Genomic DNA, 12,881 nt, shown 5'->3' with positions numbered 1-12,881 from the left:
CTATATATTTATGTAATAAATATATGATGAAAAAAAAACCAACCAACCAAACCCCCCCCCCCCCCCCCCCCCCCCCACAAGACCCACCGCCCCAGCACGGCTGGATCCGGCCTCTGCGTCCCACCCCCGGCCGCCAGAACGGGGGTGTCGGGGCGAGGGGACCCCCCGGCGCTGCCAGCGGTGCCGTGGGGGCGGTGCCCGATTTGGGGTGGGGGGGGGGGGGGTCCCAGCATCCTGGCGCCCACCTTGGGGTGAATCCCTGCGAGTCCGACGGGCGCCACGGGGTCGGTGCTGCCCCGGGGGAGGGGGAAGTCTGTGTGTCCCCCCGCTGTGGTGTATGTACAGGGGTGCGCGGGGCGGTGGGGGGGGGTCCCCGGGGGGGTCCTGGGGGCACTACTGGGCGTCGATGCGGAAGGAGAGCAGCTTCTCGGAGTGGAGGTTGTTGAGGGTGCGCAAGTCCGGCAGCTTCAGCAGCAGCTTGGTGAAGCGCGAGGTCTCGGCCGGGCGCGTCTTCAGCACGAGGGCGCGCAGGGCCCGCAGCAGCGTCTCCTGCAGCTGCTCCACTGATGCCGTGTCCTCCATGCCCGAGCGGTCTGTGGAGGACAGGGGGTCAGAGGCAGGGGAGGAGACACCCCAGCTCAACCCCCAAAACCCCCTAATCCCACCCCAGTGTCACCCCGATCCCAGCGCTGAACCCCCTGATACTCCCCTGGTATTACCTCAATGCCACCCCGATCCCATCCCTGAAAGCCCCGAATACCCCACTAACCCCCTGATCCCAGCCCCAAACTCCTCAATCTCCCCCCAGAACTCCCCAAATCCTCCCACGCCCACCTGCCGAGACGAGGACGACGGCGGTGAAGAGCCCCAGCTCCTCATCACTGAGCTCAAGGGCGCTGAGCTTCTCGCTGAAGTCGAACATGGCCCCGAGCAGGTCTCCCATGCCCATGGCCCAGAGCTCCTCCAGCCCGTACCGCGTGCGGCTCATGAACGTCACCGTCTGCTCCTTCACGTCGAACAGCGACGCGAAGCGAACCATCAGCACCTGCGGGCAGGGGGCAGGATATGGGACGGGGCACCAGGCAGAGCCAAGGGCACCACGCTTCATGCCAGGGGCACTGCGCCGTGCCATGGGCTCCGTGACCCATATTGTGACCACCAAATGTGGGGTACCGGGGCACTGTGCCGTGCCATGGGCTCCGTGATCCGTATTTTGACTACCAAATGTGGGGTACCAGGGCACTGTGCCGTGCCATGGGCTCTGTGATCCATATTGTGACCACCAAATGTGGGGTACTATGCCGTGGGTGCTGTGCGATGCCAGGGGCACTGTGTTTCATGCTACAGCTCCCAAATGTGGGGCTTTACAATGCCATGGGGCACGGGGCTTCATGTTAGTCCATGGGGCTTCGTGTTAATCCGTGGCCCCCAGTTGTGGGGTATCATGCCATGCCTGGGGCGTCGTGCTCCATGCCACAGCTCCCAGAAGTGTGGCACTGCAGTGCCATGGGGCACTGTATAATGCCAAGAGCACTGTGCTGCATGCCACAACTCCTGTTTGTGAAGCACTGCAGTGCTGCAGGGCTCCGTGCCAGTCCACAGGGCACTGTGCCATGACAGGGACACCGTGCTCTGTGCCACACATCCCAAATGTGGGGCACTGCAGTGCTGCGAGGCAGCAGGCAATGCCATGGGCGCCCACGGCTCTCAAATGTGGGGCACTGCAATGCCACGGGGTTCCTGCTGTCTTCTGGTCCACAGTTCCCATGCTTTGGGGCTCCCTGCCAGTCCATGGAGCACCGTGCAATGCCATGGGGCACCCTGCCAGTCTATGGGGCACCATCGAGCCCTCCCCATTCCGGGACGTACCTCAAAGGTGCCAGCCTTGAGCAGGGTGACCTGGTCATGCTGGGAGAGCGCCTGGAAGCCGGGAATGTGCTTGGCGAACTCAACGACCTCGCGGACGGCGGGGGTGAAGCTGAGGGAGAAATCCTCCCAGATCTCCTGCACGGAGCGCCCGCTGCGGCCGGGCACGTGGCTGTTCATGGGGCACGCCTGCGGGTGACCGGGGGTCAGCGGGCACCGGGGGCTCCCCCGGGCTCTGCGGGGCTCCCCTGGCCCTGCCGCCACGGGAGGGAGGGGGCACCGACAAGGGGATTAATGCGATTAGCGGCTAAAAATAGCCGGGGCGGGGGGGGGGGGGGGGGAGCGGGAGCCCCCGGGCGCTCACCGGCAGCACGTCCTTGGGGCCGCGGGGCCAGGGGCACCCCCGCGGGGCCGGGGGCTCGGGGTAGGCGGCGGGGCACAGCCGGGGCTCGGGGGGGCCGGGGGCCCAGGCGGGGGGCGCGTCCCAGCGCAGAAGCCCGCTGTCGCAGGCGGGAGGGGGTCCCAGCTTGTCGTGCGCGTAGATGAAGATCTCCTTGTGGGCCTTGGCCACCTGCGCGATGACGTCCTCGGTGGCCCCCCCGGGGCTGGGCGAGCGGGGCGGCGTCAGCTGCTGGGGGAACTGGGAGAAGCAGGCCGGGGGGGCGAGCGGCGGGGGTCCGGGGGGTGGTGCGTGGCCCCCGCCCGCGGCGGGACCCTCGCCGGGCCCCGGCATCGGCGGCGGGGCGCTGGCCATGCCGCCCATGGCGCTCTGCATCTCCGCCAGCATCCGCTGCTTCTCCCGCTTGGGGATGCGCCCGAAGCGCACGGCTGAGGGGGGACACCGGTGTTAGGGGGACATCAGCGGCGGGCGGTGACCCCCCCCCGCCTGCCCTCCCCGACCCGCACCACGAGGGGCTGATGGGAGCAGGGCTGCATCCCTCCCCCGGGCTTGGAGGGGACACGCAGCCTTAAAAATGGGCAGAGCCGGTCCTGGAGGGGACATAGAGCCCTGAACATAGGGGAACCCATCTTGGGAGGGGATGTAGAGACCTGAGCATGAGGAGGATGCATCCAAGGAAGGGACATAAAGCCTCGATGTTGGGGGACCCTGTGTGGGAGGGGAAACACAGCGCTGGCCATGAGGGACCCATCCCGGGAGGGGATATGCAGCTCTGGGCACGGGGCAGCCGTGGAGGGGAGTCTTGGAGGGGACACGCAGCCCCACATATGGCGGGGGGTCCCAGGAAGGGGGGGACACATCCCGTGGGACAGGCACAGCACCCAGCACAGGCAGGAGGGGCCGGCTCCAGAGGGGAGGTACAGCCCTGGATACATCCCGGGAAGGGACCAGCCGCCTGGGCACGGGGAATCCCACCCCCAGAGGGAATCCCCGGCTCGGGACGTCACGAGGGTCCCTCCGAGCTCACCATCACGGGACATGCCGACCAGCAGGCACTTCTTGAAGCGGCATTGCTGGCAGCGGTTGCGGTTGATGCGGACGATAGAGCAGTTCTCGTTCTTGAGGCACTTCTTGTACTGGATGTTCTGCTGGATGCTGCGGCGGAAGAAGCCCTGCGGGGCGAGCGGGGACAATCACTGGGGGTCCCCGCAGTGTGACAGGGGCTCCGTGCCCCATCCCCGGCCCCATCCCAGTACCTTGCAGCCCTCGCAGGCGTGGACGCCGTAGTGGAAGCCGGAGGCGACGTCCCCGCAGACCTTGCAGAGCAGCACCATCCCGTTGAGCTCTGCGGGAGGACGGGGGGTCAGCGGGGTCCAGGGGTGCGTGCCGCTGGGTGGGGAGACCCCCCGCCACCCCCCCCTCCCCCGCGAGCCCCACTCACTCGTGACGGTGCTGCCGCCTTTGCTCGGCGAGCTGCGGCGCCGCTCGTCTGCGGGGACCGGCTGCACCCCGGGGAAATTCACCGAGGAGCTGTACGAGGAAGAGGAGGTGGAGGAGGAGGATGACGAGGAGGAGGAAGGGGAGCCGTCTTCATGGGGGGCCAGCGTGGCTCCGCCATAGGCGCGGGAATCCTGGAGGGAGCCGGTGGGCGACGGTGGGAAGTACGTGGGGAAGGGCTGCGAGCCCGACTGGGAGCTGCCGTTGGAGCTGTCGCTGCAGAGGGACACGGGGCTGGTGCGGGTGGGAGAGGCGCCGCTGGAGCCCACGTAGCTGATCACCCCACCTGCAGAGAGAAGGAGCCACTCATGCACCGAGCTGTGCCGGGCTCAGCCTCCCCCGACTCATGGAAGGTGGGAACCTCCGGAGGTGGGTGGGATGCCCAGGGAAGCACCCCGAATCCATCGGCAATCAGGATCCGTGGGCATCCCGCGGAGCCACACATGCACCGAGCTGTGCCAGGCTCAGCCTCTCCCAGCTGGGGAGGGGGAAACCCCTCGGAGGGGGATTGCAGCCCCAGGTGGGGTGGGATCCATAGGGAAGCATCCCAGATCCGTGGGCATCCCGATGGGTCACTTATGTACTGAGCTACACCAGGCTCAGCCTCCCCCCCCCGGCGGTGGGGGGGCGGCGGGGCGGGGGAAGCCCCCCAGAGGAGAATCGCAGCCCCACGCGGGGTGGGGTCTCCAGGGAAGCACCCCGGATGCATCGCGGATCCATGGATATCCCGCTGCGCCGCACGTGTGCCGCCCACCCTGAGTCAGGCACCGCACCCACCGGCTGCCACGGGCGACGGCGCCACGTGGGACGGGGACAGCCGGGTTTATCCGGGTACGTGCCGGCTGGGGACACGGGCAGGGCACCCCGGAATTGCCTGAAGGAGGAATGTGGGCTGGGAACCCTCTGGAGAGGTGAAATCAGGAGGTCACAGGAGTTACTGCTGCCGTTCCTGGCTCTGTGCCCGCAGCACAGCCGGGCTCCCGCCCCACACCTCCCGGGACAGTCCCACGGCGCAGCCACCCATGACGGAGCCCCCCACGGCACTGGGGTGCCCCCAGCGCAGCCCCCCCCCCACGGCACCGGGATGCTCCCAGCGCAGCCCCCCCCCCCACCAACTGGGGGGGGTAAGTCCCCACTGCAGGACTGAGGAGTTGTGTGAAGACCCCCGAAAGTGGGGAGCAGTATGGGGGGGGGGACACACGCGTGGCCCCTGGCTGAAGTCACAGTCGTTGTCACCCCACTCACGGGGCAGGGACAGCAGCACCGGGACACGGCTCCGGGCTGGGACACGTGGATGGTGATGTCGGGGACACACGGGATCACCAGGGCCATGTGTCTCCTGCCGCACACGGTGCTGCTGGCACAGATGCCACGCGCCAGAGCCAGCTTGTCACCATCCCCCCTCAGTGAACCACCTCCAAAGGGGGTCACCGAATTGGGGACAGTGGGTCCCACTTCCAGGGCAGCTGATCCTGGGGACCCCCCCGCTGCTAAGACGCCAAAATAATTGGGGGATCCCCGCACCCCAAAGCCTCGGGACACCCATTGTAGGGTTTGGGGTGCGGGGATTCCCCATCAAGGCTTGTCCCAGAGAGAGGGAAACTCTCTTGACCCCAAAACAGAGGGAACCCCCCCCCCCAAACAGCCTCCCCGCAGCCCCCCCCAAGCTCAGGCGGCCTCACGCCGCCGCCCCACGTGCTCCAGCCGCACGTGGCCCCCCCGAAACCCCGCCCCTTCACGCTTTACCACGCCCATCTGCCTTTCATTGGCCAAGCTCCGCCCCGCCCCTTCTCGTTGCCCCGGAGACAGGGCTGCCCCCCCCAATGAACGGCGGCGTCCCCAGTTCCGTGTGTGACGTCATCGCTGATGTCATGTGCCGACCAATGGGAGGGGGCGGGGCGGGGCTGAGGGGAAAACAAACTCCGCACGTGGCAGCGGCGGGGAGGGGGACACGTGCGGGGGGGAGCACGGGGGCACCGCCTCCGGTCCCCCCTCCGTCCCTCCCGGTGCGCAGGGAGCCCCGACACGCGCGGCGCCGCCTCGGCCGTCCACGGGCTGCCCGGTCCCCGTGGCCGCTGATAGAGACACCCCCCCCCCGTCCCGCCGCGGTCCCCTCCGGTCACCCTGATCGGTCCCGCCGCCCGGTACAGACGGACTCCTGTGCGCTGCGCTGCGGTCCCGGTTCCTGGGACACCCCGGTGCCGCTGCCCCGGACCCACTTCACTCCCCTCCGGTTCCGCTGCCCAGGAGACAACAATCCCTGCTCTCACCCTTCCTACCCCTGCGTTCAGCCCTCTCCGGCGTTCGGGATTCCTCGGTCCCGGTCTCCGGGACACCCGGGTCCCGCCGCGCTCCCCTGCGGTCCCGCTGCCCGGGACGCCCCGGAGCACAGATCCCTGTTCTCAGCCTTCCTAACCCCGCGTCCAGCACGCTCCGGCGTTTGGGACACCCCAGTCCGGTTTCCATTCCTTCTGCCCCAATCACCGGAGCACGCCGGTGCCGGTGTTCACATCGCCCCGGTGTGCAAGACGCCCGGTACCGGCGCGCAGCCCTCCCTTACCCTCCTCCCGGGGACACCCCGGCCCCGCTGTCCGAGCCTTACCCCGTTCTGCAGGACCCCCCGGTCCCGGTAGGACGGAGCCCCGTTCCGGGACGCGGTCCCGGTGCGCGTCCTGCCCGGTCGGGCGTGCGGGACCCCTCGGTCCCGGTGTCCGGACCCCTCCAACTCTCGTCTCAGCGCGCAGCCCCTCGCCGCGGTCCCGGGGCGCTGCCCCCCGATCCGCTCCGGTGCTGGGGACCGGTGCCCGCACGGTGGTCCCGGGGGTGGGGGGGCTCCGGCGGGGCACTGACCTGTGCTGCCGGCCTCGGGGGCCGCCATCCTGTCCCGGCCCCGTGAGCCTCCCGGAGCGGAGCCGCGCCGAGCCGTGCCGCGCCGCCGCCCGGTGCGGGCTGTTGTGCGCCCGCCGCCCGCCCCGCCGCCCCCCGCACCGGCCGCGGCTGCGCACTGGGCCGCACGCGGCGCCGCCGCCTCCCCCATGTGATTCCCGGGGACAGCCTCGTGCCCCAGTGACACACTTTCCGCCGGCGGCCCCGGCCCCGCGCCGCCGCTGGGGAGCCCGGGCTCGGCGGGGACCCCCGCACCGGGGCCGCCTGACGGACCGCGGGGACCGGTGCCTGCACCGGGGACACGGGGTGCCCCGTCAGGCGGCACAGCACGGTCCCTGCACCGGGAGCCCCCGGGCGCAGCAGTGTCCCCTGCACTGCGGACACTTGGGTGCAGCACTTGACACATCTGTCACCCGGCAGGACGCTATCCCCCGCACTGGGGACCCCCAGTCACGGCACTTGGCAGCTCTGTCACCTTGCACAGCGCTGTCACCTGCACTGGGGACACCTGACCGTGGCACTGGCTGTCCCCTGCAGCGGGGATATCCAGGCACAGCACTGTCACTCTGCGTGGCACCTTCCCCTGGGGATACCTGGGCACCGATGCCACCCCGCACAACACTGGGGACACCCAGGTACTTCTGTCACCCCTTAAAGCACTGCCCATTGTCCTAGGGACACCCAGGTACCCCTGTAACCCCGCGTGGCACTGTCCCCTGCACTGGGGGATACCAGTCACCCTGTCACCCCACACGGCACCGTCTGCTGTGCCCACCTGTTCGGCTCCAGCACCGCAGCCTCCCCGCTCCAGGGGCGCCTGTGCCCCCGGCACAGCTGCCCCCCTGCCCGCTGCCCCCTCCCGATGTTGCCCTGCCCAGCCCCTGCTGTCCCCACGGGTGCCCGCTGTGGCACGTGCCTGGCATCCACGTCCCAGCCTGGCCCCACTCCTGGCTGCCGCGGAGGCTGCGGCAACCAGCGGTGCCAGGGCAGAGTGGGTGGCAGATCTGGGTCGCGGCGCCGGCCGGGGCTGGCCCGGCCCGGTGGCACCGGGGGCTTCGTGGGTGCTCCTGCTCGCCCCGCGGGGAAGGTTTTGGGGGTGCCAGCACCCTCTCCCGTGTGCCGGGCGCTGCCCTGGCCCCCAGCCAGGAGGAGAAGGAGCAGAGCACGGATGTGCCAGCGCCGGGAAATCCTCCGAGCTAATCCCACAGGAGGGGAGGCCCCCGGTGCCCCGGCTGTGCGGAGTACCCGGGGAGGGGCACCAGAGCTCTGCACCCCAAAGACCCCCTGGAACCCCGTGGGCGATGAGGCCACCCTCAGCTGGGGGTGTCCGGGGCTTGCTGGGGGTGGTCCGGGATTTCGGGGCTCCTCAAGGCACTGGGGCACTGGGAACACCCCGACACCCCACAGGACGTGCCCTTGCCCTGAGTCACGGGGCGGTTGCGCGGTGCCGTGGCACCTCCGGCCGGGAGAACCGCGGCAGCTCCCGGAAGGATGTGTGGGGCCGGGCTGGCACGGGAACGGGGGACCCGGGGGGGGGACACCAGTCCTTGGGTGAAGGGACCCGCCTGCCCGCAGGGCCGTGCCCGGACCGTGCAGGTGCCCACGGCCCCCGCAGCTCCTCGTTCCACTCCCGGCACGTTCCCGGTGATTATCCGTGACTCAGCTGCACGTCTGGACTGGGAAAACATCCCCGCGCACGGCGCTGCGGCACACGGCGCTGTGATGCTCGCCTGAAATCCTGATCCCTCAGGAATCCCCGGGACCGGAGTGGGGCTGGGAGGGACGGGACAAATCTCTTGGAGTCTCTCTGTGGGGTCCCGCCGTGAGGCTGGGAACCCGGCACGGGGGGGTCCTGGTGAAGGTGCTGTGAGCAGGGACCCCAGGCTGGGCACAGCTGGGATATGACTGCGATATCCCGACTCTGGGACCACCCATGGGGAGCAGAGTGAGGGAGAGGGGCCACCAAAGCCACCGGGACAGGGGGGTACTGCAGCTGACGTGAGCCGGGAACGCCCCCAGAGGCCGGGTCTGTGCCTCGGGGGGCTCTCCGTGCACCCCGTCACGGCACTGCCCGTGCCAAACAAGTCCATGGCACGGAGGGGGCATCTGAACGCCCCTCAAGGTTGTCACATGCCACCAGATTCACCCCAAACCCTGCACCCCCTGTATCCTGCACCTCCCAGGGTCTCTACCTCTCAATCCAGATCTGCCCCATCCCGTCGTGCGTGGACCCCCGTGGGGTACCCCCACCGGCCGTGGGGTGCCCGGAGTGTCGGGGGGACACACACGTCACCCCGTCCGTGCCATCGGCTGTGCCCCTGCCCTTCCCATGCCGTATCCCCCCAGATGCACCCCCTGCACCCCCCCCCCCCACTTCAACAGCCGCACGGGGGATGCAGTCTGCATTTCCCTCCCCTGCTCCCGGGGGCAGGAGGCAGCGGAGGGCCGGTGGGGCCGGTGCCGGTGCCGGTGCCGGTGCCGGTGCCGGTGCCCGGTGCCGGTGTCGGTGCCGTGGCCGTGCCGCGTGACGCTCGCCCCGCTTCCCGCCCGGCGCCTGCGTGCCGAGGGTTTATTTTTACTCGGGGCTGGAGCCTTGTTTACCTTGTTGAACCTTTTCCAGGAAAAGGGGGGGGGGCGCGTCTCCGCCGGGAGCGGGGGGGTCGTTCTTGCATGTCACCCCCGCTGCCCCCAGGCTGGACACCGGGGGCTGCCACGGGACAGGGCCCCCAACCCTGCACCCCCAGCCCCACTTGAGCACCCCCAGACCCACCGTGGGGCTGCAGCTGTCCTGTGGGTTTGGGGACACTGGGTCCAGCTGTGTCCCCGTGTCACCCTACACACATCGAACCTCAGTTTCTCCACCCGTAACTGTACTTCGGGGGGCAACCAGAGGTACTGGGTGCCACCCAGTTTGGGGGTCCTGCACCCCTGACCCCCCTTTCATCCATCCCCAATGACGGCACTGTGGGGGAAGGGTGGGGCAGCCCCCCCCCAGTGCTGCTGTGGGGGCCAGGAGAGTGCTTGGAGGGTTGGGGTTTTGGGTGGTTTGGGGGTGTTTTCCTGCAGGGAGCAGCCCTGGCTCGGCCCCTGGCTCTTGGCTGGAGCAGCAGCTCTCGCTGCCAGAATCGTCCTCCCTCCCCGGGAACGGGAAAAATCGGGTAAACAAGGCATTCCTGGCCCCGGGCGGGGCACCCCACGGCAGGTGGGGGCACCCCAAGACAGGCGGGGACACCCCATGGTGTCCTGGCGCTGCGGAACGGGGCAGACCGGTGTTGGGGTGCAGAGAGACCCCGGGAAGTGCAGGGTCTGGGGGTGCAGGGTGCAGGACTGCAGGAGTGCAGGGGATACAGGGACCACCCCCCCCAGGAGGGTGCAGGAGTGCAGGTCTGCAGGGAGCACGAGTGCACAGATTCGTGGACGTGCGGGATTTAGGGATGAATGCACCCCGGGAGGTTGCAGGGACCCCCAAAAAGGAACGCAGGGTCAGGGGGTGTAGGAACCCCACGAGGATTCAGGGGTGCAGGGCCACAGGAGAGGTGCACTGAGATAGGGGTCGGGAGTGTCAGGACCCCAAGAAGATTCAGGGGCCCAGAAATTGGGGTGATACTGTGACATGGGGGTGCAAAATGGGTGCAGGACCCCTGGGGGAGGCAGGACCCCCGTGTATTCATCATGTAGGGTGGTCTGGGGAGGACCCCCAAGGGGAGTAGCCATGGCAGGTGGGGATCCCTCTCACCTGCCCCCATCCCCCAAGATCTCACCTGCGGATGTTTGTGTTCCCTCTGCAGCCTTGGGACCCCACGGGGGGGGCGAAGGGGGGTAGGGGGCGGGACAGCACCGGGAACTCCTTCGGCCTCCAGATCCCCCACCTCAGACCCACCGCCTGGGACCCCTCCTCCCCTTTCCCGCTCCGCTGTAACCCCATGTTTGACCTTCCCAAAAGTCAAACGTGTGAGGAAGTGGGGAGGGGGCGACCCCATTAGCCTCCCCCCCCCCTCAACCCACAGGTCACAGAGAGGCCACGGCGTCGTGCCCCGCGGCCGGGTTGGCATCTGTGCCAACCCATGTGAGCGGGCTCCCTCCTCCTCCTCCTCCTCTTCCTCCTCCTCCTCCTCCTCTCGCGGGGAGCCCTCTCCATGCGCGTCACGTGGCGCTGGCATGTGCGCCCTGCTCCATTTTTAGCCCCAGCAGCCTCCCTGCTGCAGAGCCATGTGCGGGCGGGCGCCGGCCGGCACGTGGGCCTGCCGCAGCGGGGCTGGCACCGGCCCCGGCACCGGCACCGGCACCGGCACCGGCACCGGCACCGGCACCGGCACCGGCACCGGCACCGGCCCGGGCAGGACGGGCACGGCGGGGACACGGCACCCCTGTGCGCGGAGACGGACGTGTGTGTGTGTGTGAGCATGGCCAGGCGTGCGTGTGAACACGGCTCTGTGTGTGTGTGTGTGTGTGTGTGTGTGTGTGTATGTGTGTGTGTGTGAGCATGGCTCTGTGTGTGTGTGAGCATGGCTCTGTGTGTGTGTGAACATGGATCTGTGTGTGTGTGAGCATGGCTCTGTGTGTGTGTGAGCATGGATCTGTGTGTTTGAGCACTGTCGTGTGTGAACATGGCTCTGTGTGTGTAACATGGCTCACGCGTGTGTGTGAACATGGATCTGTCAGCGTGGTCACACGTGTGTGAACATGGCTCTGTGTATCAACACAGCCGCATACGTGTGTGAGCACAGCCACACGTGTACAACCACAGCCGTGTACGTGTGTGAGCACAGCCACACGCGTGTGTACAACCACAGCCGTGTACGTGTGTGAGCACAGCCACACGTGTACAACCACAGCCGTGTATGTGTTAGCACAGCCACACGCGTGTGTACAACCACAGCCGTGTACGTGTGTGAGCACAGCCACACGTGTACAACCACAGCCGTGTATGTGTTAGCACAGCCACACGCGTGTGTACAACCACAGCCGTGTATGTGTGTGAGCACAGCCACACGTGTACAACCACAGCCGTGTATGTGTGAGCACAGCCACACGTGTACAACCACAGCCGTGTATGTGTGAGCACAGCCACACGCGTGTGCAGCCACCGTTATGGACATAAGAACAGCTGTGCATGCGTGTGCACGTGACCACGCGTGTGTACAGCCACGGCTCTGTGCGTGTGTGAGAATGGCTACACACGCGTGTAAACACAGCTGTGTGCGTGTGAGCACAGCCGTGCAGGGGGACGGGCACTGCCACCCCTGGAGGTGACCACAGCCACATGTGTGGATGTGCACAATCCCACGGGGGGGACAACCACAGCCCCCCCCCCCCCCCCCCCGCGTGTCTGAACAACACCCGTCCATGTGCACACGCTGCTGGGGACAGCTGCCGGCAGGGCTTGACGTGACCCGTGGCACGGCAGGAACCTCGGAGGGGCTTCCCCAGTGCCACACCGAGGGGGTGGCACCGCCGGTGTGACCCGGGCACCAGCACCAGGGTGCCCCGATGCTCGCAGGGGGCTGGGTGAAGGGGAATCTCCCCCACCCCGCGTGTGTTTGTGCGTCCCTGAACGCCAGCTCTGCGGAGAGGCACGTCCCCCACGTGTCCCCTGTGCGTCCCCAGCACGTGCCACGCGTGTCCCCTGTGTGTCCCCGGTGACACGGCCCCGTGTGCTGCGGGGGAAGGGGGGGGCGGAGTTTCAGCCGGGAGAGGGGGAAATGATCCTCCGTGTGTGTGTGTGTGTGTGTGTGTGTGTACGTGTACATACATGTCCGTGCGCGCCCGTACGCGTCCATGCGTGTGCCGTGAGGCTGCGGTCCGGGCTGTGCGTGTGCACACGCGTGTGCATGGGCGTGCACACCTGTGCTCTGGCGCTGCAGTCGGGGGTGCAGGGGCTGCAGCACCTGCGGGCTGCGGCGGTGCTGCAGCGGGGGGCTGCAGCCGCTCCCCGCAGGGGGACACGCGTGTGCGTGTGCGTGTACGCACGAGTGTGCTGGGGCTGCAGCCTCTGCAGAGGGGGTGCTGCGGACTTGTGCGTGCGTGTGTGTGCGTGTGTGCACGTTCTTGCACGCGTCCGAGAGCTCTGTGTGTGCGGGGAGGGGGGGGTTCAGTCCCCGTGGGGGGGTTCAGCCCCCGTGGTGGGGTGGGTGTGCGGCCGTGGTGAGTTGCGGACCCCCCAGAATCACAGCACAGCCGCCCGCTCTCGGCCCTCCCCGCGTGGGGGGGGGCTCGTAGCGGAGGGTCCCTT

The 12,881-nt window shown here is 68.4% G+C and overlaps 1 protein-coding gene across 1 annotated transcript; it reads right to left on the bottom strand.

Moving 5' to 3' along the window:
* Nucleotides 1-58: 58 nt before the first annotated feature.
* NR1D1 (nuclear receptor subfamily 1 group D member 1) lies at nt 59-6,719 on the bottom strand. Its single transcript, XM_053965549.1, has 8 exons — nt 6,614-6,719; nt 3,708-4,049; nt 3,523-3,611; nt 3,294-3,438; nt 2,231-2,694; nt 1,870-2,055; nt 835-1,045; nt 59-593 (listed from the first exon to the last, which is right to left on the bottom strand). Exons 1-8 carry the CDS (start codon nt 6,639-6,641, stop codon nt 394-396), a joined length of 1,665 nt encoding a protein of 554 aa, XP_053821524.1. The 5' UTR covers nt 6,642-6,719; the 3' UTR covers nt 59-393.
* Nucleotides 6,720-12,881: the final 6,162 nt, after the last annotated feature.

Source organism: Vidua chalybeata, chromosome 26, assembly GCF_026979565.1.
Source record: "Vidua chalybeata isolate OUT-0048 chromosome 26, bVidCha1 merged haplotype, whole genome shotgun sequence".
NCBI lineage: Eukaryota > Metazoa > Chordata > Aves > Passeriformes > Viduidae > Vidua > Vidua chalybeata.
Note: the sequence above shows the minus strand (reverse complement) of the source record. Positions and strands in the feature narration are given on the sequence as shown.

Bases quoted from the DNA above. Each gene is read 5' to 3' on its own strand.
- NR1D1 (XM_053965549.1), bottom strand. From the start codon at position 6,641: ATGGCGGCCCCCGAGGCCGGCAGCACAG. The intron at 2,056-2,230 runs GTGAGCGCCCGG...GGTCACCCGCAG, and splicing joins GCCCCAAGGACGTGCTGCCG to GCGTGCCCCATGAACAGCCA. The intron at 1,046-1,869 runs GTACGTCCCGGA...CCCTGCCCGCAG, and splicing joins TCAAGGCTGGCACCTTTGAG to GTGCTGATGGTTCGCTTCGC.